The 24,101-nt window shown below is 51.0% G+C and overlaps 8 protein-coding genes across 8 annotated transcripts; 2 read left to right on the top strand and 6 right to left on the bottom strand.

Moving 5' to 3' along the window:
• Positions 1-493: 493 nt before the first annotated feature.
• On the bottom strand, positions 494-2,178 carry GT037_009033 (gaba permease; the record flags this gene model as incomplete). The annotated part of the gene is made up of 4 exons (XM_038934080.1): positions 494-1,664; positions 1,714-1,800; positions 1,850-2,042; positions 2,094-2,178. The coding sequence occupies 4 exons, from the start codon at positions 2,176-2,178 to the stop codon at positions 494-496; spliced, it is 1,536 nt and encodes a 511-aa protein (XP_038783425.1).
• A 792-nt stretch (positions 2,179-2,970) lies between these two features.
• GT037_009032 (isochorismatase family protein) lies at positions 2,971-3,684 on the top strand (the record flags this gene model as incomplete). Its single annotated transcript, XM_038934079.1, has 1 exon — positions 2,971-3,684. One exon carries the CDS (start codon positions 2,971-2,973, stop codon positions 3,682-3,684), a length of 714 nt encoding a protein of 237 aa, XP_038783424.1.
• A 256-nt stretch (positions 3,685-3,940) lies between these two features.
• GT037_009031 (histone) lies at positions 3,941-4,529 on the bottom strand (the record flags this gene model as incomplete). Its single annotated transcript, XM_038934078.1, has 3 exons — positions 3,941-4,104; positions 4,158-4,295; positions 4,520-4,529. 3 exons carry the CDS (start codon positions 4,527-4,529, stop codon positions 3,941-3,943), a joined length of 312 nt encoding a protein of 103 aa, XP_038783423.1.
• Positions 4,530-5,536: 1,007 nt separating this feature from the next.
• GT037_009030 (uncharacterized protein) lies at positions 5,537-6,723 on the bottom strand (the record flags this gene model as incomplete). The annotated part of the gene is made up of 2 exons (XM_038934077.1): positions 5,537-6,445; positions 6,496-6,723. 2 exons carry the CDS (start codon positions 6,721-6,723, stop codon positions 5,537-5,539), a joined length of 1,137 nt encoding a protein of 378 aa, XP_038783422.1.
• Positions 6,724-12,111: 5,388 nt separating this feature from the next.
• On the bottom strand, positions 12,112-13,692 carry GT037_009029 (iron reductase domain protein; the record flags this gene model as incomplete). Its single annotated transcript, XM_038934076.1, has 4 exons — positions 12,112-12,681; positions 12,736-13,277; positions 13,339-13,566; positions 13,644-13,692. The coding sequence occupies 4 exons, from the start codon at positions 13,690-13,692 to the stop codon at positions 12,112-12,114; spliced, it is 1,389 nt and encodes a 462-aa protein (XP_038783421.1).
• A 1,261-nt stretch (positions 13,693-14,953) lies between these two features.
• GT037_009028 (uncharacterized protein) lies at positions 14,954-16,924 on the bottom strand (the record flags this gene model as incomplete). Its single annotated transcript, XM_038934075.1, has 4 exons — positions 14,954-15,133; positions 15,184-15,703; positions 15,757-15,859; positions 15,910-16,924. The coding sequence occupies 4 exons, from the start codon at positions 16,922-16,924 to the stop codon at positions 14,954-14,956; spliced, it is 1,818 nt and encodes a 605-aa protein (XP_038783420.1).
• A 2,158-nt stretch (positions 16,925-19,082) lies between these two features.
• On the top strand, positions 19,083-23,071 carry GT037_009027 (dead box helicase; the record flags this gene model as incomplete). The annotated part of the gene is made up of 5 exons (XM_038934074.1): positions 19,083-19,215; positions 19,361-19,892; positions 19,940-22,365; positions 22,420-22,500; positions 22,551-23,071. 5 exons carry the CDS (start codon positions 19,083-19,085, stop codon positions 23,069-23,071), a joined length of 3,693 nt encoding a protein of 1,230 aa, XP_038783419.1.
• A 215-nt stretch (positions 23,072-23,286) lies between these two features.
• On the bottom strand, positions 23,287-23,883 carry GT037_009026 (uncharacterized protein; the record flags this gene model as incomplete). Its single annotated transcript, XM_038934073.1, has 1 exon — positions 23,287-23,883. The coding sequence occupies one exon, from the start codon at positions 23,881-23,883 to the stop codon at positions 23,287-23,289; it is 597 nt and encodes a 198-aa protein (XP_038783418.1).
• Between the last annotated feature and the right edge of the window lie 218 nt (positions 23,884-24,101).

Genomic DNA, 24,101 nt, shown 5'->3' with positions numbered 1-24,101 from the left:
GTGTCGTGAGACTTGATCGCTAGGACGCAATCGTGGACTGTGCGGGGTACAGATTCTCCGAGACACTTGAATGGTATCAAAAGAAAGGCTTGCATTGATTCATGTCGATATCAGGGTTTGAGTGACTAGGTAGAGTCAGATCCTCGACATCAAATGGTGCCGAATGCAGGTGCGTGTGGATCTGGGCTGACCGCAACGCGGTAGCGAGATCCAGCCCTGCATATGTACCGTACACAGAGGCAAGGTTTTAGACTCTTTTACTAGAGAGTTGCATGAATGGTGGCTTTTCTGGCTGTCCTTACTGATATCGTGTCTCATGCCATTGGCCCGACGACGGAAGGAATGTGCCCTGGGCTTGCTTGAGGGGAAAGTCGAGCCACAATGTCACAGTACCTAGGTAGCAAGAGCGAATCAAAAGTACTTTTAGATACATTCTTCCATCAACCATTCTCTTTCCGGAAGAGAATGGAGACAATACAACGCTTCCCAAAAGCTAAGCAACATGGCTACCCACATCCAGCAAACTCCCATCATCCGGTCCAGTAAACTTCTTCCTCCCTGTCATGATCCAGAAAATCAAACTGATAAACATGACCACCCCTGTTGCCGCAGACGTGTAATTCATGTTCTCGCTTGTCACAGGTGTGACGCTGGGTAGGTTGGATACAACACAGATGAATGCCAGGTACAAGAACCCGATAATGTTAAGCACAATTCCCCAGCGTCCAAGAGAGTATGGGCCTTCGAGACGAGTCTTTTTCCCGGAGAAGTGCGCGAGAATGCGGGAGAGAAGAGGCATCAAGTACGACAAATAAAACCCCTGCGTAGCGATGGCGATGATGGTATTGAAGCCAGTCGTTGTACCGAAGTAGATGGAATTGAACGCCATTTGTACGATGGCTGTCAACAGGATGGCGTATACCGGTACCGATCTTGTCGAGATCTTGCTCAGTACGTTCGAAAACGGAAGTCCGTTGTCTCGTGCGAATGCATACACGGCTCTTGATCCTTCTGCCATGAGCGAGTTTGCGCATACTGTAGCGATGATGGCAATCATAGAGGCCAATGTAGATGTTCCTGCCACATTGCCTGTACTGTTGAAGATGATCTCAATAACAGGCACTCCAGTTGGAGTGGCACCTGTTGCTTCAAGATCGCCAATGCAAAAGCATAGCGCAATCAGCCAGACGAAACCAGTGAAGAAGCCAATGTAAACCGACATGACTATCGCCCGAGGAGCTTGTTTCCGGGCGTTCTTGATCTCCTCAGTCATGTGCGAAGGCGCATCGTAACAGCACATTCCGAACGCTGACTGGAGTAGACCCAAGCATGTAGCATACGGCGCATTCCATCCGGTAAAGTTTTGAAAATCGCTGAAAACGTAGCTTGCTGATTGCTTGTGGTCGTTTGTAGCCAGTATGGTAATTAGACAGACGACGAAAGACATGAGATTCCAGATGAAGATCGCTTTTGAGAGTTTGTTGAGGATGTGGGGCAGATAGATGTTAGACGCTGCCGCGATGAAGGTGATGAGGTACGCGACAAGAACTGTGTGCCAGCGTTCTATCGTAAACCCATAGTTGAGTTGGGCCACGCCTAGGATGAAATTTGTAGCGACGAAGTTGTTGACAGCGCCCATGCATATTATGCCGATAAGCATGAACCTGTCACATTAGCCTATCATTGAAGACCGCGTGCAGTGATGATACTCACCACCCACAAAGATAGCTCATTGAGCGAGCCCATCGCGTCGGAGCTAAGATAGCCACCCAACTATATTGTCCACCAGCAACAGGATACCTTGGGAAACGGTCAGCCAAGCCCTGCAGTGAGAAGTCGATGTTCATACGCGCTACACATCTCAGCCATCGAGTATGCGACAGCAAGTGTGACTAGGCAGACACATAGCCAGCCCCATATCATAACTGGTGGACCTCCACTCTCAACACCAATGATGAGAACACCGGAAAGTGCAGTCCACGAAGTTACAATACTGAACGAGAAGCCAACCATGCCAAGTAGGCCGAAACTGCGCTTGAGCTCTGAAAACCACGTCAGTAGATAATCAAAGCTGTCGTATTAACAAAGCCTACCTTGGGTATAACCCAGTTGTGCGAGCACATCATCGTCGCTGTTGGTCTCGTCGACGACCTTCTTCTCTTCTGGACTGATGGCCATGTCTACCAGTTCGATGTCCCGAAGACCAAAACGAAGAAGGAGCAAACACACTTATGAGCATGCAGATATCTCCAAACAAATGACAAGAAGCTTTTCAAAGCGCCGTCCTTCCGTTTAGATATACCTTTACTGGTATCGCGTCAACCCATCTTCCCACAGCCGTTCGACGACAGGGCCCATCGACGGCCGAGCCCTGCGTCACCCAGATAACGGCGATTTTTCTTAGGCTGTGCTTCCAATTCGGGCAGCCGTCATGCATCTCCCACATGTCTTATCGCGGATCGGGCGTGTGAAGTGGATTGGCCGAGATAGCAAGCGAAAGCGGAACTGTAAGAAACCGGGGTGCGGCTAGAAGTGGGGTGCATGGAATGGAGATAAGTAGGTCGATGTACGATGTGTAAAAGGCCGGGAAATTGAGTCGTTTCGTTACCCTTGGCTCAAAGTTCCAGTCTTTCGAACACAATGCAGAAGCTTCAGGAACAACGACGTCGGGGTTGTATTGGCAAGAAGGCGGTAACAGGTACTCCTGGAGTGGAGATGCGTACCTGCTGATCCCGAAAGCGGATACCACGACCCGAAGCGATAGGATCAAGCGTGTTCGCGGAAGCTTGAATATTACCATGTATATGAACGTAATGGAGAACTGCGCGGAGACTCCATGTTGAGATTACTTGAAGAGGCGACGCATGTGCCAAAACACTTGAATGCGGACATGGTTGCTGTCCGAACACCCATGATACAACACCATAAAACATCCTCACACTACAACGTCGAGTCGCTACTATTAAGAACATGGCAACTCAAATCTCCACCACGAAACCATACGCTTGGCCACACAACTCTTCCCTACACCCCACATCGACCGCCCTCATAATCATAGATATGCAACGCGACTTTCTCTCACCCGGCGGCTACCTCTCCTCCCAAGGCTACTCCCTCACACGTTTCGAGCCATTGATTCCCCGCATCGTCTCCCTGCTATCTACGTTCCGGCGCGCAGGCTTCCCTATCATACACACACGGGAGGGCCACAATGCTTCGCTAGCAACGGTGAGTAGTAGGGAAGCGCACCGCAGTCGGGTCAACAGTGCGGAAATAGGGAGTCAAGGTCCGTTGGGCCGTCTTCTGATACGAGGTCAGGAAGGGCATGAGATCGTTGAGGATCTGAAGCCTTTGGAGGGAGAATTGGTTGTTGATAAGCCTGGGCGGAGTGCGTTTGCGCATACGGAACTTGATCTCATGTTGAGAGCAAAAGGTGTCAGTAATTTAGTAGTCTGCGGGGTTACGGCAGATGCATGTGTTAGTAGTACTGTGAGGGAGGCGAGCGATAGGGGGTATGATGTACTGGTTGTGGAGGATGGGGTAGAGAGTGTTAGTGAAGAGTTGAAAAGGTGGAGTCTGGAGAGTATCAAGGTTGAAGGAGGGCTATTCGGGGTCACGGGAAGCTGCACCGAAGTAGAACAGGCAGTGACAAGTTGGGCGCAAGGTCAGGACGGCGCAGCTTGAATCGACTTGACAACAAGGTATTTGGACAGCGATGTGCATGAATATGTATGCATTGACTAAACTAGCCGAATGAAGATCGAAGCTTCATATTGATCATTTCCAACCCACCCATGAACAGAACGCCGTGAAGACCGATAGCCGTGACCAGATCATATCCATAAACAATGTGTGACCCATGCGGCCTGCCCTCGACCAAGAATCTCCAAGATGGCGTCGATGTCGGGTGCCGATGTGTCGTAATGAGAAGACAAGATGTTTAACCACCGAAACCGTAGAGGGTACGGCCCTGGCGCTTGAGAGCGTAGACAACGTCGAGGGAGGTGACGGTCTTGCGCTTGGCGTGCTCAGTGTAGGTGACAGCGTCACGGATTACGCTCTCGAGGAAAGTCTTGAGGACACCACGGGTCTCTTCGTAGATCACTGCAGTCATGTTAGGATATGTCCTGGACAGCGACGATGTTGGGAATGCTTACTGGCTGAAATACGCTTGACACCACCACGACGAGCGAGACGACGGATGGCGGGCTTGGTGATACCCTGGATGTTGTCACGAAGAATCTTGCGGTGACGCTTGGCGCCACCCTTGCCGAGACCCTTGCCACCTTTGCCGCCTAGAGAGGTACGTTAGCATGTTTGTCCTGTGTTGATGGTAGACGAGTGACATGGTCAAGATGTAAGAGTGGTTGTGGTAGACGTTGTCGTGATGCGCGGCACATTAGTGGGGCGACGCGTTGAGCCTCAACACCAAGCGCGCCTCACCGCCATGTGCAGCAGCGGCAGCAACGACAATAACATGGATGCAAGGGCAGGGAAAGAGTAACAGAGATGTACTTACGTCCAGTCATGTTGCTAAGAAGTTAGTGAGATGGAGGTGATGGGTGTTGGTAATAGACGCGTTGATGCAGCGTCAGTGGTTGGATGAAGATAAAAGCTGGGGGTTGCGAAAAGAGAAGAAAGGGAAAACCCCAAAGACGTGGGCGAGCCGGTTATATAGACAAAGGGAGGCGGGCGCGGCTGCCTCCAGATCACACAAAGTGGCGCTAAGCCCGGGTGGGGCGCGCGAGAACATGAAATCAGACGCCTTGCCTTCACATTTGGGGGGAAAATCAAAAGCGTGGAAAGCAGCACTTCGAAATGAGCGCTGAGCTTTGCAGGGCAGGCGCGCCCGTCTGGCTGCTGCAATAGTCGGGCCTGGGTCCGTGCGCCAACTTCAATCGCGCATTGCCGACGCGACTACAACACCAACATCGACTTTGTCGCAGTCCGACTGCACGCGGCTGGAGAGTGCTGCAGTCTCTCGAAATTGACCAAAAAGGATCCTGGCATGATTACCCGCTCTTTTGCTTACATCTACTGCTTCGCGCGTGCAGCAGCATCATTAACGCCATCACTCTCCGCCTGCACGACGCGTTCACCGTGTACATGAACTCTGCGCCAGCCACCCTCAACCAGCAACGACACGGCTTATATCTGACATGTTCCGCGACCTCGTTGAATCAAGAACCAAATGCCTATTCACAGAACAATAACTTTAGATCTGCGTCTTGGGCATAGTTGCCAGCTTGTCCTGCTTAGACGTTCACGTGGATTGGAAAGAGCAAGACAAGGTTATAAGCATGTGACGTGTGGATCTAGGCAAGAGGATCATGGATAGAGATAGCAGTATATATCACTTCGAACAGTATGCACTTATTCTCTGAAAGTCGAGTACACAAAGAAATTCATTGCGCGTGCTAGCTAATCAATACTGACCATAAACGAGCGTCATCTTGCAAGCTATTCATCGAGTCCAAGGCGTGACATGACCATATCCACTCGCCACTTATACCGTTGTCCAAGGCTACAGCGCATCTTACTTTGACTCATCGGCCTCCTTCGCAGTCTCCTCAACGGTAGCCTCCTCGTATACAGGAGGGGCGTCGTATGCAGGGAGCTCAGCATATTCCTCCTTCTCTCCGTGCTCTTCCGCATCCTCTACATCTTCCTCGTCAAGAGCAATCGGCTGGTAGCGTTGGCCACGGAACTTGGCGACAGTGATGGCAATGAGACATCCAAGGGCCATGCCCACAAGGTATGTAAGGGTACCAGCGAAGATACCAATGAGAATGGGGACGAAGATAGTGAAGAAGGCGCGACGAACGAACATGGGGAAGCGGTGGTGGTGGCCATGGTGGCCGTGGTGGCTCATGTGGTGAGGACGGTGGTGCGGGTGAGGCTTGCCAGGGCGGAAGCGGTGCGGAGGCTTGCCAACCATGGTCTCATGCTCCATGGGGTTATTGGGACGGGCACCAGGGTGGGGTCGCTTGTGGCAGCCGGGGCGGGGCTTGCGCATGTCCTTGATCTGCTCGATGCGGTCTGCCATAATCTTCTTCCACTTGCAGTAGAGCGGCCACTCATTGCACTCCTTGTCTGATGGTGTAGCCGGGCTAGACTCGGCCTCGTTGAAGGATGCGATCATAAGGCGGCCTTCGGAGTTCTTCAGCACGTTGATCTGGAGCGCGGGAGGGTTGACAGCGGTGCCTTCGACCGAGGTGATTTGGAAGGTCATTGGCAGAAGCTCGGTGCCCTCCTCTGAGATGGTCTCCGCACCATCGTAGCGGAACTCGTAGCTGGTGATGCGTAGGCGCAGGCCGTCCCCGGAGGTAGGGTCAACTTGTACAACATGGTAGGGCTCAGAAGCGAAGCCAAACGATGGCGGGTATAGTTGAGAGTTGTCCAGGTTTAGGGCGTTGCCCTGAGGTCCAACGTCGAAGTCTAGGCGCTGTTGACTGTTAGCATACAAGGCTGTGATGCATATGGCCGACTACTTACAAAGGCATTTCCAGCGTCAGCCTTCCATTTAAGAGTTTCTCCATCATATGTCGCAAAGGCGCAACCAGGACATTCTAGCGCAACAGATCGCTGGCTGGGGTTGATGGCGAGAGATTCAAAAGCGTGGTCGTCCCCGAGCTCTTCCGCAGTTGTCATGGTAGAAGGGATGAGCACGGCGCTGGCGGCCAGCGCCAAATGGGCAAAAACGCCCAACTTGCTAGGAGACATTGTAGGTTGTATTCAGGAAGAAAGCTAGGTGATTGGAAACGAAGAGATGTTGCAGGTACAGAGTTTAGAGGTGGACGAAACAAAGGAAGGCGATGCCTCAGCCCATGCATTACGATTGCCGCCGCGTCATCTGTCACGTGAATGGGCCGGACCCTGAAGTTTAGCTGTCAATGTGTCGCACGCACTTCGTGAAACCATCGTTGAATCAGACAAGTCGACCAATAAAGCTAGCCTGTTGGCAGAGTGTTCTTCCAATTGCAAAAGTTCGCACTGCGGCTTTCTGCACAGTGTACGCATGGATTAATGCTGTACCGGAGCTTCTCCGACAGTCGTCCCCAGTCATTGTCATTTACACACAGAGCAAGATGTCGCATGCAGCATCTTCTGGCGACCCTCGCTTAATCTACAGCGCACAACGGCAATGTTGATGTTTTGGGGGCTTACAGCGATGGATGTAAGCATAGCCCCAACGGGCGTCTATGATCCCTCAAGAACCTCGCTAGGCATCAGCAGCCTCGGGTCTTCATCGCAACCTCATCACAACACACCCCATATGTACGGTTACCTTCATCTTTCTGACTCGCAGCGCCCGTAATAATGCGACTCATCCATACCAGTCGGCTTGAGCTATGTAGCTTTATGGACGATTCTCATTTACCAGAATATGCCATTCTATCCCATACCTGGAGCTCTGATGAAGTCACACTGCAGCAGTTCACGGACCCATCATTGAGGGATGATCACTATCTAAAAAACAGTCATGGCTACCAGAAGATCATAAAATCATGTCGAAAAGCCCTCGAGCACGGGTACGAATACATCTGGGTGGATACTTGCTGCACTATACAGACTCACCACCGAAGACAACGCCCTACGAAAAGGGTGGCATATGCCGCGGAAAATGAGTTGCTCGTTCAAAACTTTTACGGATCGAAATCACTCAGATAAAGATTACTACTTAACATCATACCAGTCATTTCAATATACAGAATCTCAAAAAAAAAAGCGGTTCTCGATACTTCAAAACAGCTTAATGGTCTTAATACAATATAATAGAAACTCGGTGCAAAGGAAAACTATGGCAGCGTTGTACAAATAAACATTGCCTAAGCTCACAACAGACTATCCAGCGCGAATGAGGAGGTCACATTTGAGGAGATGGTAAAAGGCTCGTGGCGAGACAAAGCTGGGTATAAGAAGATCGAGTTCTGTGGGGAGCAAGCGAGCAAAGATGGCTTGAGATACTTCTGGGTCTATAGTTGTTGCATCTGGTAATGTCAACAAGACTAACAATGCCCTACAATATATGCGGTAGGTAACCCTAGCAATCGAGATATGCTTCCTTGACTATTTGACCGTTTCTCAAGTTGCCTGAAATTAGACCAGATTACTGGATGTTCTTCTTTGAGCGACTCCAGAGTATCGGTGGCCTAATTTTGGGCCATTGGATCCCGAGAGTCAGATTTAGGCTGTCATCTGTACTAATTTCACTGATGTGTGTCGTCTGATCCGGGTTGTTTGACATGATCGTTTGACCTGTGTGTTCGCCCCAGGTCATAAGCTCGCGAAATTAATGGATTGGCAAAGATTTGCCCGTTCGTGTTGCCTATTCAAGCTTCAGTGGTCTTGTCAAATCAGTGTGCGTATGATTGGGTGGAGGATCGGTTTTGGAAGGACTGTTTGGGATAGTGCGAGTGGTCCAACTCCATTCCTCTTGTCTCGTCTTCTCGTAGTAGACATCGATTTCTTCGTAACTACTTGCGTACTTATACTTCCAGGTAGTTTCGTGGCTAGTCTTCAGAACACAAAATGTGTCCGAAGTTGAGCAAAAGGACAAAGTCCAGTTGCTCTCACAACTAGACCCTATATAAAGCTTTGCCACGTCCTGACACCGGTGGCCGTAGATTCGGAGGTCGAAGGCAGCGAAGGTTAGCATCCCACGTGTAGTCACGTGAGAGCGACGTATAAAGTGATATACATAGTGGTCGAGGACGAGAACCGGCGATTTGAGGTAATCGCTACTTCTTTGCCGGTTAATAAAAGTACTTGGATGTTGATCTTTAGCTTTTGGTCCCTTGCGCGGTTAAAGTTCTATTTTTGACATCCGGGTCGAAAGTGAACGATGTTGCGTACGCTTTGAATACAAGTCATCTATACACTGTCACATTATTTTTTGTGGCTGTAAGGTATATCTACTCAAGCTCAACGATTATTATCTTCAAATAGGCACACGAGCCATGATATCATCCACTAAAGAGAGCATTCAAGCTTCAAGAACATCCAGTAACCTTTGACAGCATCCAACAGCATGACCAAGCACTCAAGTACCTAAAAATCCAAACATCCAGTTCCCCAAGTACCAAAGTATCAACAATGCCTCCGTGCCTCCATGTCTCCTCAATACTTCGAGGTCTCATGCTCCGATGCCTCAACAAGCTCTTTGCGCATTTCCCAAGACCAACATGGCCCTCACATCACCTAAAGGTGCAAAGTGTCCTCTCCTGGCCCAATTTTGACACATGAACTGAACGGCCGCGATGGCACCCAAGAAATTTGACTGAACAAGATCTAAGTCATATACGAAGCTGCTGTAGGTCGTACCCCAAGAATTTGTAGTGGCAAGACCGAAGGCGTGAATGGAGCAGCCCTAGGGCACGATGTTCGAGGAGTTTAGGTGAGAGAGATCAAAGGTGCAGATGGAGCCGCCGAGTATCGTACCGCATGAGGATTGCTTGATAAGACCTAGAAGTGAGAAAGATCTCGGCGACGTTGTGAGCGAGGCTCTGGTCGAAGTAGCCGTGATGTCTTACTCGAGTGCGTTAGTTGACAGGCCATGAAAGACGAGGCAAGTTCACTCCAGGCCAACGAGACCTGGAAGCTCGTCGAGCTGCTACCGGGACGGAAGGTGATCCAGGAAAACGAGTTCGAAAAGGACAAGAGCAGGTAAGAAGATGGCGGAGTGATGACGAGGATGGCCCGCGGGCTCGTCACGAAAGAAGCTGGGTATCATTGCGGCTTTCAAGACGTCCAAGGGAGCTGACGTCAAGTTTGACAAAGACTTTTCACTGAGATGACTGGCAAGGCCAGCACCGAGAATTCGGAGGGCCGCTCCGTGCCTCATGATGAAACAAGTCTTAAGTTGATGAAGCCGGTGGAATCAGAGTTGTAGCAACGAGCAAACTCGGAGTTCCATTCTCTGATGAGAGGAGGTGGCTTAAAGTTGTACGTCTTGTCGTTGTTGTCGAGTTACCGAGCTTCGATGATATGGTTGGCAAGGCTGGAGCATTGCTCCGTGTTCCAAAATTGAGGGCGTGAATGAGAATATGGACTAAGCAGCTGTAGAATAGCAGCCATAAAATGGCACCGCAGTAGTGAGTGTGATATCAAAGGCATACATGAAGTAACCGTAGAATAACATTCGAATGGCGTGTGACGTTCGAAGGCATGAATGAAGCAGCCGTATAATGACACTTGAGCGAACTAGTTGATGGCCAAAGGAGTGAGCGAAGTAAGATCAGGCAACAGCATAGCAGCTAGTGTTAGTACACAGAACAATGGCGCGACTGTCGCGAAGTTTGTCAAGTACGCGCATTATTGGACCGTGTTAAACAATGTGCAACGGTGTCTGAAAGCGCTCGCAAAGATGTTATTTTATAGAGAGTATTAAACAGTCACTCTTTCACGGCGTATCAACATTTCCTATTCTGGAGTCTCACTCGCTACGCTTAGTTCAACTCTAGAGGGGGTGTGTCAAATAGATAAAACGCCATATGGGTCATCTCGGACCCCTTTGTATAAGATTTTGTACGGTATTTAGTCCAGGCTGTCCCATCAGATTTCTGCGGCACCAACCTACAATTTAACACTTATGGCTTCTTAATTCATGGATTTTTACGTGAATTTATCGATCATTTGACACAAACAGCTCGTTTTTTAGTCTTCTGAAGTTGGCCAATAAACCCATCTAAGACGAATGGTAGATAAACTAGGGAGCCCCGAGCCTGCCTTGTCGATTGGAGTGGCCGCTTCATGTCCTTCGCTAGCATCCTTAGCCACCGATTCATCTGATTCGCGTCCATCGCGAATACTTCTCGCCCCATTGTCGACCGGTATTATATGCTCATCGCAGTAGGCGCAGTGAGGGAGCCCGGACAAACAATGGTGGAACGAATTTGACTTTGTATGGTCTTCTTGTGCTTCATGCTCATTCGACCTATTCAACCCGAGCCAGTCGAACAATCTTTCCGTTGATGTGTACATGGGACGAGAATTTGGATTCAGACTCTCCACGATGAGAATGGCTCCTAGAAGTCCGGCCCATACTGGATGAAATCTCTCCTTGCAGTGGCTTGTGTTGGTCGTATCGGCTCTCTGCTCTCGACAATGCCTGCATCTAGCGACTGGTCGTATACGGGAGTTGTCGAGTTCATATCGCCCGTTGTGCGCTTTCGTTCCGTAGCCTGGTAACCGTCGCAACCGAGTCATTGCTTCTCGTCTTCGTTGCGGACGACGAGTGCAATTGGAAGGTTCGTTCGCCGGTATTTGACTGTGTAAATACCGTGTTAGGGGTAGCGCAGAACGAAGCGGCTGTTCAATTGCTTGACTAAACTTCAATGCTTCCAACAGGGTGACAGGTGCTACTCTTCTGGCAAGCGAGCTACGTGCCTTGTAAAAGATAGACGAAGACATGTTGCTTTCAACCTATTGCGCTCTCACGGTAGAAGAGGTGTTGCTTTAGCGGATCGGCGCAGAAGAAGTCGGTCACAACGTAGAGAGGGTTGAACCGAAGTCAGGGTCCCAAGGGACATCACAAGCAATAATGGTATGCTTTATGTTCACCTGGATTTCGAAGTGCTCGAAGTGGTGACGTTGTTATAGTCGGCACGGTCGTGAAGATGATGGATATTAGTAGTTTTTGGTCGTGTGATTGAGATGGAAGATGGGTTTCGATGCCAGTAGTGTGATAACAGGAAGAAGAAATGGGAAGGGTGCTTGCAGAGACCCCTAATATATATCTGTGTGGGGTGGTCTGGGCTCGTACCGCAGGGAACTTTGGTGGTATTCGTGACTAATGAACACAGACTGGGCTTTTCAAGACCTTCTTTAATCCAAACGCAAAGCTGGAAAAGCTACATCAAGGACATAGCATTCGGCTCGGACGTGATAGCCAGCAGGTTTCGAATGACATCGTCAAAAGATATGTCGATAATGCAATTGCAGACAAAACGTAGCTAGTCAACTCCAAAAATGCCTACTCAACACCCCCATGGTATCTCTCGCTTTAAGACGTCCTAAAACAACAAAGATCTAATGTACAAAAGCCCAGACACTGTAACTAACCAAACGCCATGCTGATCGTAACATCATGAGGCCTAAGCATCGCTACACTTACATTCGACTAACCTGCACCGGTACTCCCGGATGCATGTTGAGCAAGTACTGTGGACCCGGCATCGTCCCGCCACCATAGTGCGTGCGACTTTGGTTCCTCTGATGCTGCTGCGGTTGTGTTTGGCCATCCGCACCAAACTCCCGACTTCCACTTTGACTTGCACCATACCCATATGGCAAATTCCCATATCCAGGCACCTCCTCCATCTTACCCAGCATAACCATCTCATCGCTCTCTTCTCCCGAGCCGCGATCTTGTCGTTTTACAGCGCGTGAGTACGCAGATCCACGTTTCCGAATGCACGACTGCAGTAAGAAGATGAACACGCAAACGGCGATGGATACAGCAGTGTAGACGAGGATTATCGGGCGGGTCTGGCCAGAGAGATGGAGACCCAGGCCGCCGGTTAGGACGAGCAGGAGAAAAGAGGTCGAAACGAGTGGCGTGTGGACAGCCTTTTGGAGGCGGGGGAGGTAGGGCTTCAGAGATGGGAGGGCACTGGTTAAGAGGAGAGGGAGGAGACATGTGAATGCGAGGATTTGGTGAGGTGTGTTGAAAGCTTTTGACTTTGGGTTGCGTTAGTATGGAGATGCCAATCTTGATGGTCACAGAGAACTTACGCGGTTGTACTCTGCACTGGTGATCCCACCCAATGTGTAGCTCACGATCAGGAAGATCATGATGATGACGCTGAGTATAACGTGTACCTTGATGTTCTTGAACAAGCACACGATGAGCATGTTGAGCGGCCAGAGTATAAAAAGCGCGAGACATCCGATTACAGCGTGTGCAAGATTCGCTCTATCATGGTCTCTTGTCATCTCACCCACCATGCTCACACCATTTAGCGCATTGCTCTTAACTGGCACACCGCCCGCACCTGTTGCCGCCGTCATGTCCATGGTGAAGTGACCAAAGCGGATATGTCGTTTGAGGTTCGCAGAGGGCGAGTTGGATTGCAGGTTTTGTGCTTGACCAAAGGCGAAAATCATCGGGTGGGCTGTCGCCTCAGTGTCGATGAAGGAACGACAGTTACCACACCGCGCTCTCAAGATGAGCATATCGTCGTCGATCCGGGTTCCTGGTAGGACAGTAAGAGATATCGAGGAGTTAAATGTTGGCTCGGAAGTCTTGGAGCCGATGCGCGGTGAAATTGTTACGTCTGGTACCTGTTAATATCCATCTTGCGACTTGACTTGACGTCAGTATGGAGTAGTGCGTACTATCATTCTTCGCATTGGGGTACATGATGAACATCAGACTTCCTTCCATCTTCTCACCGAGTCCAACGCCGACCCACGAATATGCCGGACTAGCATAGTAGATAAAGATGTCGTCCGAGTCATCTGCGATGTTGATTGAGAATTGAGTTTCCGTTCGATCTAGGTAGAAGGTTGATGCGGTTGTGGCGTTTGTTGTTGTGTTTTGACATGATATGAGCGCTGGGAAGACTGAGAGATAAGTTAGCAACACGCGTTGACAGACCCGCAATTGTATTGCAGCTGAGGCTACTTGAACAACGACTTACAGGCTAGCAACGCAATCACTGCGCCAAACATTTGCTTCACATCCATCATCGCAAACACAAGATCAGTACCTGGCAATCCTCAAAAGCGCGCAAAGATCGACAGGACACTTCAGTTCCAAAGCAAACCAAAGAAAAACAAAGAGGGAAGGTAACAACAGCTCCAGCTCCAGTTTCAAAGTATCACAGCATTAACAACTAGCCCAACGCCTCCCTTCGGGACCTTATACTCTGCGTACAAACGTCACTCAACCACGCCATACCGCATGCTACCCCATCGCTCACATGAAACAGCCAAAAAAGCGACCCCATCACCGCATCCAACCACTCGCCTTGCGGCAAAGTCAACTTAAAATGTCTTATCTTGGAAAGTACCTATGGGCACTGAGCCAGTCAGCAGGGCGAGACCAAGTGAGATTGAGCATGTGGAGTGGGCGCTTAGGGAGATGGCGCGCTCGCGACAGGGGTTTCATCGTGTTTGCGTGTCGTGTAACAGTCGTGGAAGCGCCCGTAAAGACAGGGGGGACGTGCCAAGCGGGGTAATCGGCGTCGTTAGTATTTTTAGTACACAGGCGTTTTCGTGCTGTATATAGGACACAATGAGAGACAGATGGATACTTGGAGAAACATTACATAACGTTGAATTCGGATGTCGCAGAGAAGCGATTACAATGGCAGTGGGTTGAAAGGGCAAGGGTTTCAATGAACTTGTGGTCTGACCTCGTATGCGTCCTTGCTTTTGCTGCATGCACACTGCCATCACTAAAAGCAGTTTTCTTCAACCCCACAGCGCACCAGAATAGAGTTTATCGATAGTTTGCAAGTATCAGATCACACAGTGAACGCCAATGAACTCATGAATTTGATTGGGAACAGCAGAAAAAAGAGAATTATGTACCTCCCCAACACCTGCCACTTTGATCAATTCCCACATCCGAACAAGCATCAAAGAAAAACTGCAAAAACCGCCTCTTCCTCACTCGCTCCGGGTATGCTAGTCATAATCGTCATATTCGTTAGTGCTACAGGCCGTATCCTCGTTGCAGGTCGTAGAGATCTTGTGAGTCGGTTCGTGTCGTGTTGAGACTTTCTCCGACAAGCGCGCTGGAAGCCCGTGAGCGTTGGTCGGGGATGCAAAGACGCATCAGAACATGCTGGTCGAACCGAAAAATCTGCCCAACGAGATGGAATGATGCGGGTTGTCGCAGGCTCGATGATGATGATGCAAGACTTCTCTGAAGGACCCTCGAGTCCAACCCGCAGGTCCGGCATCAAATGAAAACTGTACGAAGATTCTCGTTCACATCCAGAATCTAACGATATCGGCTGCGACGGCTGTCAAACGATACCTCATGCTCGTAGAACCGGTCGTCGTAGGCTGACGCCGGGCGAGAGTCGTGAATTGATTTGCGCTCAATCTCAATCTCCCGGATGCGACTCTTGCGCTTGCGACGAATCTCATCAGAAATCTCCACGAGGTGCAACACGTCCTCCTGGATGAGGGTCAGCAAACTGCATATGGCGAGCATGGTCATAAACTTACGTATCGCAGGTATTCCATGACGTAGAAGAAGTCGTCGGTCTCCTCGCACGAATAGCCCATTGAGTCGATGGCTTCACGAATCACCAGGTCCTTTGTGATCTCGGTCCACATGTCCTTCTTCTTTTGTTTCACCGATCCCTGGTTGTAAATGTCAGTGGTATGTTCGTCGTCACCGCTGATGAACTTTGATCTGCGAACGCCATTGTAGCGCTGCCAGGTGATCTCTTGGGCAGCACCACCGATGCCATCCATGCGCACGCGACTGGTGCCGGGCGGCACGTCGATGATGGACCAGTCTTTGGTTACTCCATTCCAAGCTTCACCCGGGTAGGCGCGCTCAAGTGCTTTGCGATTGTAGAAATCGGCTTCCAAATCAAAGTCCGAATCGGGCATAGGGGCTGTGTGCACACGCCTTGGGGGACTAAACGACCGCTCGCGGTGACGTACCTGGTCGCGGTTGAAGTTGATATCAATATCGAGCTCCTCGAAGTTGCTCCTGCCACGTCCACGGCTGTGGCTCCTGGAGATTTGTCAGATTGCGTTGTGTAGATGGCATCTAAAGTGGGTACTCACTCTCGTCGATTGATCTCGATCTCGAGGGTCTCGTTTAGTGGAGGGGGAGGAGACGGTGGCGCAGGTGGGGGAGGGGGTGTTGGCGAACGCGCCCTGACGACACCTGTACGACTGTCAGTATTGGTTGCAGATGCTTTCAGCCAGATCGCTCACCATGGTCAATGTGTCTGTGATGTGTGATGATCTCCTGGATGATGGGAGGACGGATCTCTGGCTCAGGGGCTGGCGGTGGTGGTGGAGGAGGCGGGGATGGAGAGGGAGAGGGAGTGGGTGCTCGTTCCTCCTTGCGTCTGATGATGATTTCGTCTCTTATGACTTCTCGGTTGTTCGCAGGTGGAGACTCGGCGCGTGGGCGACGGATGACAAACTCCTCGCGCTCCCTAGCGACCAGGTCGCCGCGGTTGCGTGCTGGGGGAGGAAGACTCCGCTCGCGACCTCTGATGGTCAAGGAGCTCCTCTCTCTGCTTGTATCCCTGCCATCGCGGCTGAACTCTCGGCGGTTGGCGCGAATCTCAAAGTTGCCGTCCCGCTCCTGGAAGCGGATGGAGCCTCGCTCAGCAGAGACGTCCCTGCCGTGGCGGCTGACTTCGCTGCGAGAAGCGTGGAAGTCGATGTCGTTTCCACCGCGGCCCCGGAAGCGCACGTCGTCGTCATCCACCTGACGCGGGGCAGGTCGGCTGACGGACCGGACTGGGGGACCGTCACCACGGCGGAAGACGATGTCATCGCGCTCGGGCGGGCCTCGAGACTGCTCGCGGCGCTTGATTGTAATGTCTGTCTCGTCGATTTCGTCCCGGCCGCGGCGTGTTGGAGCCTCGCTATGGCGGATGCTGATGTCGTCACGCTCCATGCCCCGCATAGCAGAGGGCGGAGGCGGGGGACGGCTTCGAGTTGAGCGCACATCGTCGTCGAAACCACCACGGCTGCTGCGGGGTCCTGCGCGGGAGAAGCTGTCCTCGTCACGGCCTCTCAGCACCATGGGCCCGGCAGTCGGGCGGTTGTAGTCCTCGCGGAAGAAGTCGGGGGCGCTGCGGCGCGGGTCAGGGCCTACGCCACGCCGCAGCTCGAGGTCGAGCTCCTCATAGTTGCGCTCGCTGCGGTTTCCATTGCGGTAGAAATCGCGCTCACGCTCCTCGTACAGCTCAGCGGTTGGGTAGCGTCGCGACATTTGTGCGGCTAAGCGACAAGTGAGCGACGATGGGGGGAATGGTAGTGGGGTGATGGGCCGCTCTCAGGAGACAGCAGATGGGGTGGAAGAAAGGGCACGGGCAAAGTACACGAAGAGGAAAGAAGAAGGGTTATCAAGGTAGCGAAGAATGAACTTGTGCCGTGGCCTGACGTTATCGAGAAGGCTGGCCCAGTTGACTCCCCGGCGAGAGTAGTGGGGTTGGTAGCAGGACCAAGGTCGGGCGCTGTCTCGCTCTTTTGCAATGACGTAACCTTCACGCTGCACTAAACCACCCACCCTGATCACCAGGATCCTTCCTGCCCAATGGCCGCCAAAGCCGCTGCACCTCTGGCCCAGTTCGCAGAAGCAATCGCATGCAACCCTACTGCCGGTGAGTTTGACGACTCGATTTGGCTCCAGAGTGGACGTGGCTGGCCAGGCTGCTCGACATCTGTCCTTCTGTCATGTGTCACTGGGCACGCTCAGAACTATCTCCACGAGGCTCTCTGGGGCTGCTTGTGCCAGTCTTACCACAGTACAGCCCCAGACGCAGACGCGCCGATTAATCCTGGATCTTCGCGACCCCAGGCTGAAACTTACCCAAATTCAAGGTCGGAGTCAGGTACAGCTCAGGCGGCCACATGGAGTCGCTACCTGATCGAACGACAGCTGCGGGAGCACTATTACTACGCAACTTGGACCCAGCTGGGGCAGCCTGATCGGCGCGCTCGACACTCTGTCGTTGGTGAATCTCATCAGATCTTCATGCCCAACAGCGTGTGCGACGGCGCGAGACGACCCGCTCGTACCACATTGCAAATCTTCTTATCTCGGCATCAGCTTCTTCTCGTGGATACCCCTTCAGTATGTAAACATCTCACGCGCAGCATCAAAAACCTTCGGCTTGTGACTTGATTCTCGTGCTGGCTGCCCCTGGTAAGATCCGTCTCTTGCCCAGCACCCCATGCAAGATGACGTTGTTCGGGCATACTACCTTGGACTGCAATTTCCCCAGCAAGCGATGGCATTCGAAGACATTCTGGTCATAGCCAATAAGCAAAAATTAAATCTGCAAGACTTACAAGGCAATATTCAGCGCCACATCGCGAGAGGCGACGAGAGGAAGAGCCTAGCGATGCGGACGGGTAGTGCCACGTGGGGCTTTCCTGCGGTATTGCGACAACCCTCCAAAAAAGAAAAGCATTGAAACTTTCGCATATCATCTTCGCATCTTACTGCTTGTTTTATAATGTTCGGAACTTTTAGTAGTTCTTAAAGTCCCACATGCATGTGCGTAGGCTACACTAACAGTTCCCACGTCCAGGCGCCTGGTGCCCAGGTGGTGGCTGCCACGAGACAGTTACGCTAAGAACACGAGCTTCCACCCATCAAAAACCCAACGCCTTCTGACTTCTTATCACCACTACCCCCTCATGGGTCGATCGAAATTGCTTCATGTTGATCTGCGCTTGGAATTTGCTACTCATATACGGCCGTCTCCTTTGCGTCATTCCTCAGAAGTACTACAGCAGAGTCCGTTAGTTCGCCCTTTCTCTCCATCTCCTGCGACTTTTGCATGTCAAGTGCAAGTCCATTTGTTTATTTACAGTATTCGATATTTCTAGCAACTATGGCAGATACAATCGCGTCGCTGGAAGGCAAACACGCTTGTAAGATTGGCAACTGAGTGGAAAGCTGCAAGCACGTCGAGTTCTTGAACAAGATGCAAGGTCGAGCCTTGGTTGTCTTGCTATTCTCGTCGTGACTTCAAAGCTTCGATGTCTCACCTCCAGTCTCATTCTATTTCAGTTCATCTGATTCTCCAAAATGTTCTCATTACTTTACTCAGGCATACACAGCGAGTCCCTAGCCCCATTGATGGCATCACCTCTACAGTAACATTTAGTTGTCTCTATCACATTTCACAGTCCTATTTGTCTCGACTTGTGCGCGTCGCAGTAATTGCTTGATTGGTCGAGTGATCCGTTTGCCGTGGCTAGACCACTCCTTCCTCACGGTGACTGCGTGTTTACAACTCACTGCGCGAACTTCACCTCGCGAGCCACGACGAAAATTCTTTCTGTGTTCTCTCATCTCCCATCACTACTTGTCTCAGCACATATCACTTCTAAACGTTAGATACAATCGCAAGACAAACATGGCGCGAGGCCCTCGCAACAAACCAAACCGGGCCAACAAGCGGGCAGGCGCCGGCACGGCTTCTCACAGAGGCTCACAACCACCACCGTTCAACAATACATATGAGAGCCTAGAGCAATTGGATTGTGAATGTAAGGCTTGTCTTGTGTCTCGCATTAGCCCATGGTATCTTGCCGTAGCAAAGAAGCCCCATATCCTTTATTTGCGGAGTTGCGGAGTTTCTATCTTCACTTGGATTAGTAGTAATCGTTATGAAAATGGCTGATCTTTTGGCAGATGGAGAACTCAATGCCAATCTTACAGAGCGCTTCCGCAGCATGCCCTTCAACGCCTCCAAGAATGTCTCTTTTCCACACGATGATATCCCCATGTCTGAACCATTCCGCGCCAACAACGACATCAGAGAGTACTTCGAACTAGCTAAGAAACCTGTCACTGGAGGGGCATGGCTGCATATGCCAGAGATCCCGAACCCTTCGGAGGTTCTGTGCGAAAAATCCGAATCTAAGAACGACGAGGCGCTCATTGAGGTTGACGAGAGAATTCGTCCACATAAACCCGAAGGCGCATACGATGACAATGAAGACTATTTGAGGACCAAGTACGAGCTTCTACGTGAAGATACTGTTCGACCGCTCCGTGAAGCTATCGACGAGGTTCGTGCCGATCCATTCAAGAATGAAGCGGAGTACAACAACCAGAGCATTGGAGTCTATGATCCAGTGTACATCACGTCACTCGTCTTTTCACCACGAGGCTTAGCAACGCGGGTCGCCTTCTCCCTCGGCCGGGTCAAGAAGTACATCCGGTAAGCCAAGGTGTGGATACAGTTTTAACTCTAACTAACGAATCTAGATGGGAGCAGTCGAAGAGGCTGATCACTGGCACTCTTGTTGCCTTATCCCCTACCGACGATGCATTCCAGACCCAATGCGTGCTCGCTATAGTTGCGGCTCGCCCTCTCTCCGCACTAGAGCAGAACCCACCTGAGATTGATCTCTTCTTTGCGCGTCCAGAGGACCAGGAAATAGATCCTATGCGCAAGTGGATTATGGTAGAGTGTCGGAGCAGCTTTTTCGAAGCATCCAAACATACACTGCTCGCTCTACAACACTTGATGAGGGAACCATTTCCGATGTCCAAGTACCTGGTCCACGTTCAGAAAGAGGTAGACCCTCCGGCCTACATCAAACACAATCCTTACGTCAATCTGAGCTCGCTTGTAAGTATCGAGGAGGGTGGAGATTACGAGGACGTAAATGTACTGGAGGACTGGCCCACAGCTTCCTCGCACTCGCTCGACAACTCTCAGAGCAGGGCATTGAAGCGTATACTAACAAGCGAATTGGCCATTATACAAGGACCTCCAGGAACAGGAAAGACGTTTGTGTCTGTTGTAGCACTCCAAATTGCCTGCAACAATTTGCACAAAGAGGATGCGCCTATCATTGTTACAGCTCAGACCAACCACGCTCTTGATCAATTGCTCCGCCATACGTCACAATTTGAACCCAATTACATTCGCTTGGGAGGCAGAAGCAAGGACAAGGAAATCAAGAAACGAACATTATTCGAAGTTCGCTCAGAACTACCTCGACAAAAGCAGCCTGGCAGTCAGAAGGCGCAAGCCACTATTGCGATAAGGAAGTTGACTACTCAGCTTCAGGTTCTGCTTGCGCCTTTGGAAGTCAACAAAGTGCTGCTTGATCACAAGCTCCTACGAAGTCTTGGACTGATCACCCAGGATCAAGCCGAATCACTGGAGATGGAATCACAATGCACAATGGGGGTTTCACCCTCTGATAGTCCAGGGATTCTAATGGAACAATGGCTGGGTAGATGTCTCGCTCCATGTGATCGGCCAATCGGTCCAGAACAGTTCGACTGGGGATATGAAGAAGACGACTTCGAGGTCGAACAACTGAAAGAGCTTGAGGCGGAAGCCGTGGCTCAGGATGACGATGATATCGAGGCATTACCCGGACCACTGATTCAACTCAGCGACAACTGGAAGGGTACAGGGAATCTGCTGAGCAACGCCGACATCGAAGATGTCTTACGAAAAACGGATGACTTATACATAATTCGTGTCGCTGATCGCGGTACGATCTACAACTACTTCAAGCGCCAAGCCAAGAAACTCATCCTTATCGAAATCCGCAGGCTCGCGAAACTTTATCAAGAAGCAGTTATACAGCGCAAGGTGGGTATGTGGGAAGAAGATGTACGTGTTCTCAGCAAGGCACGCATCATCGGCTGCACAACGACCGGTCTCGCAAAGTATCGTGCTCTACTCTGCGCTCTCCGACCTCGGATTTGTGTTGTAGAAGAAGCGGCAGAAACACTCGAGGCTCCTGTCACCGCTGCTTGTTTCCCTAGTCTCGAGCACCTCGTCTTGGTCGGTGATCACCAACAGCTGCGCCCTCACACTCAGGTGCGTGCCTTTGAAGACAAACCATACTTCCTGAATTTGTCACTCTTCGAGCGTTTAGTCTGTAATGACGTCGCCTTCGATACGCTTACCCGACAACGTCGTATGATACCTGAGATACGACGACTGTTATATCCCATCTATCAGGACACACTCAAGGACCACAAGAGTGTAAAGGATCTTAGTAACCGCCCGCCAGTCGAAGGCATGGGTGGAAACAACAGTTTCTTCTTTTGTCACGACTGGCAAGAGACCCGCGATACTTACATGTCGGCGCTGAACCCGATGGAAGCACATATGATAGTCCAATTTTTCGACTACTTGGTTCTGAACGGTGTCGATGCTACCAAAATTACGGTATTGACCTTCTACAACGGTCAGCGCAAGGAGATCATGCGGAGGCTCCGAGCGCATCCGAATCTACGTGGCGGAGTGCATGATATCCAGGTAGTAACCGTGGACAGCTACCAAGGCGAGGAGAACGATATCGTCCTACTTTCTTTGGTACGATCAAACCACAAACATTCCATAGGGTTCCTGAACTCTGAGAACCGCGCGTGTGTCGCCCTCTCCCGAGCCAAACGAGGCTTCTACATCTTCGGAAATGCAGAGCTTCTTGCGTGTGAAAGCGGTACTTGGGCTTCAGTCATTGAGATAATGTGGAGGAATAAGAAGGTCAGGGTGACGACAGGCCAAGAGCGGCGGATAGGTTATCAGTTCCCGCTCGAATGCAGCAACCATGGACGCAAGATATGGTGCGAAGAGCCCGAAGACTTTGAACTTATCAAGGGTGGATGTGACATCAAGTGCCAAGGGTCGTTGCCGTGCGGACATCGCTGCCCATACCCATGTAAGTGTGCCAACATACGAACGATATGGAGGCGCATACTAAATCGCTTACTAGGTCATCCCTTTGAACATCACAGGATCAACTGCACGCAGAAATGTTCCAGGCGCCTTGAGACTTGTGGTCATCCTTGTATCGGTACGTGTTGCCTTCAAATGCAAGCAAGACCCCTTATTGACAATCTTTAGCGGAGTGTTGCGACCCGTGCAAGTGTCATATGTGCGACCGTCGCAGTGGTGGCGTCAAATCGACTTTGAAACCAGTAAACGGGGCGGCACCGTTTCGCGGAGCCCGGCCAAACACGCGAAGCTTGATGCTCGAAGACACGTTACCCGGCCCTGGATCCTCTAAACGTAGTGTCCAGACCTATGCGCCCACTCAACGCATGATGACCCCGGGTCTATCAGACTGCACTACGGTACAGTGGGATGTCTACGCTAATGGTGGTGGTGTACAGGAAGATGATGCACGTGCATACGCGAAGATGCAGGAGGAAACCCTATACTATGCACATCGAGCATCTACTCCTGTGACCGAGACTACAGACAGAAATCTGATTGAGCTGTTGCCAGAAAAGGATGCAACTGTTTCCAAAAACACGGACTTGCTCCTTGATCTTGACGTCGAACCATTTGTTCCAGAGAGTCATCCCCAAACGCCGCGGTCATATGCAAATGCTGCGAAGCCCTACGTCAACCTTTTAGATTGAATGACTATACGCAACAATGGAGTTTTGGTGTGATTAGTACGTTCGTGCTTGAAACGTACCGGTGGATAGTTATGTGCAATCATATCGACGTGAACTAGGAGAAGATGCATCGATACAGGGCGTTGGTAGAAGGTATGCATAGCAACTCTAGCGCAAAGGACTCGTGTCCGGGGTATATAGCTAAATCTTCAGATCGCTCAACATCTTTGCTATGCTCAATCTTTCCTGTCCCCGTCCATCTGGACCTCGAACACTTCACCTGCCAACTTTGCGACATCACCACCAAGCCCCGCAAGTCCGGCCTTGATACTTTCAATCGTCTGTGGCGTCAAGTTGCCTTTCCGTGAATAGAAGTCTACGCCCGCAGGGGTAAACAACGTCTTTGCAAAGTACGTCACGACCCAACTGTTGTCAGTGCCCTCCTCGTCGCCATAGCCTAGTATCTCCCATTTGCTCGTTGCAATCACCAACCACCCCTTGCCCCGCCAGTTGTAGCCGAGACTCGCCACTTCTCCGGCCTCTGTACCGGACGCTGAGGCTGTATTTGGTACATCAAACGGCTTGTCAACTCCATGCACAGTCTTAATTTTCTTAGCGCCAAGAGATTGGTACGTGACTACGTCGTCGATCTGAGCGGGCTGTGTGGAGGGAATGGGAGTGTATGTGATGCGCACGTTGCGCGATTTCTTCCACATGGGCAGCGTGGAGTGGGTTACATTCCAGGAGCCTGAGAGCCATGACAAGGTGGGCGGTGCGAGCGAGGGGGAGGGTTCGGTGGACGGCAGAGACGATGGAGCGCGGAGGGTTACCATGGTGAGATGACTTTGTTTGGTGGAGTAAGGGCGGTTGGTGCTTGGTGATGTATGTGTGGAGATGGACGCGTGGAATCTGGAGAGATTTTTGTGGGTATTAGATGATGATGACGATTGACAATTGTTGACGATGGGTGTTGATGAGGTTGGACGGACAACGAATTTTCGACGTGGCTGGGGGAGCGGTCTGACGTTTGTCAAGAGAGTCGCAAAGCTGT

Source organism: Alternaria burnsii (assembly GCF_013036055.1).
Source record: "Alternaria burnsii strain CBS107.38 chromosome Unknown 697, whole genome shotgun sequence".
Classification (NCBI taxonomy): Eukaryota; Fungi; Ascomycota; class Dothideomycetes; order Pleosporales; family Pleosporaceae; genus Alternaria; species Alternaria burnsii.
The sequence above is the reverse complement of the archived record's forward strand: the minus strand, read 5'-3'. Positions and strand labels throughout refer to the sequence as shown.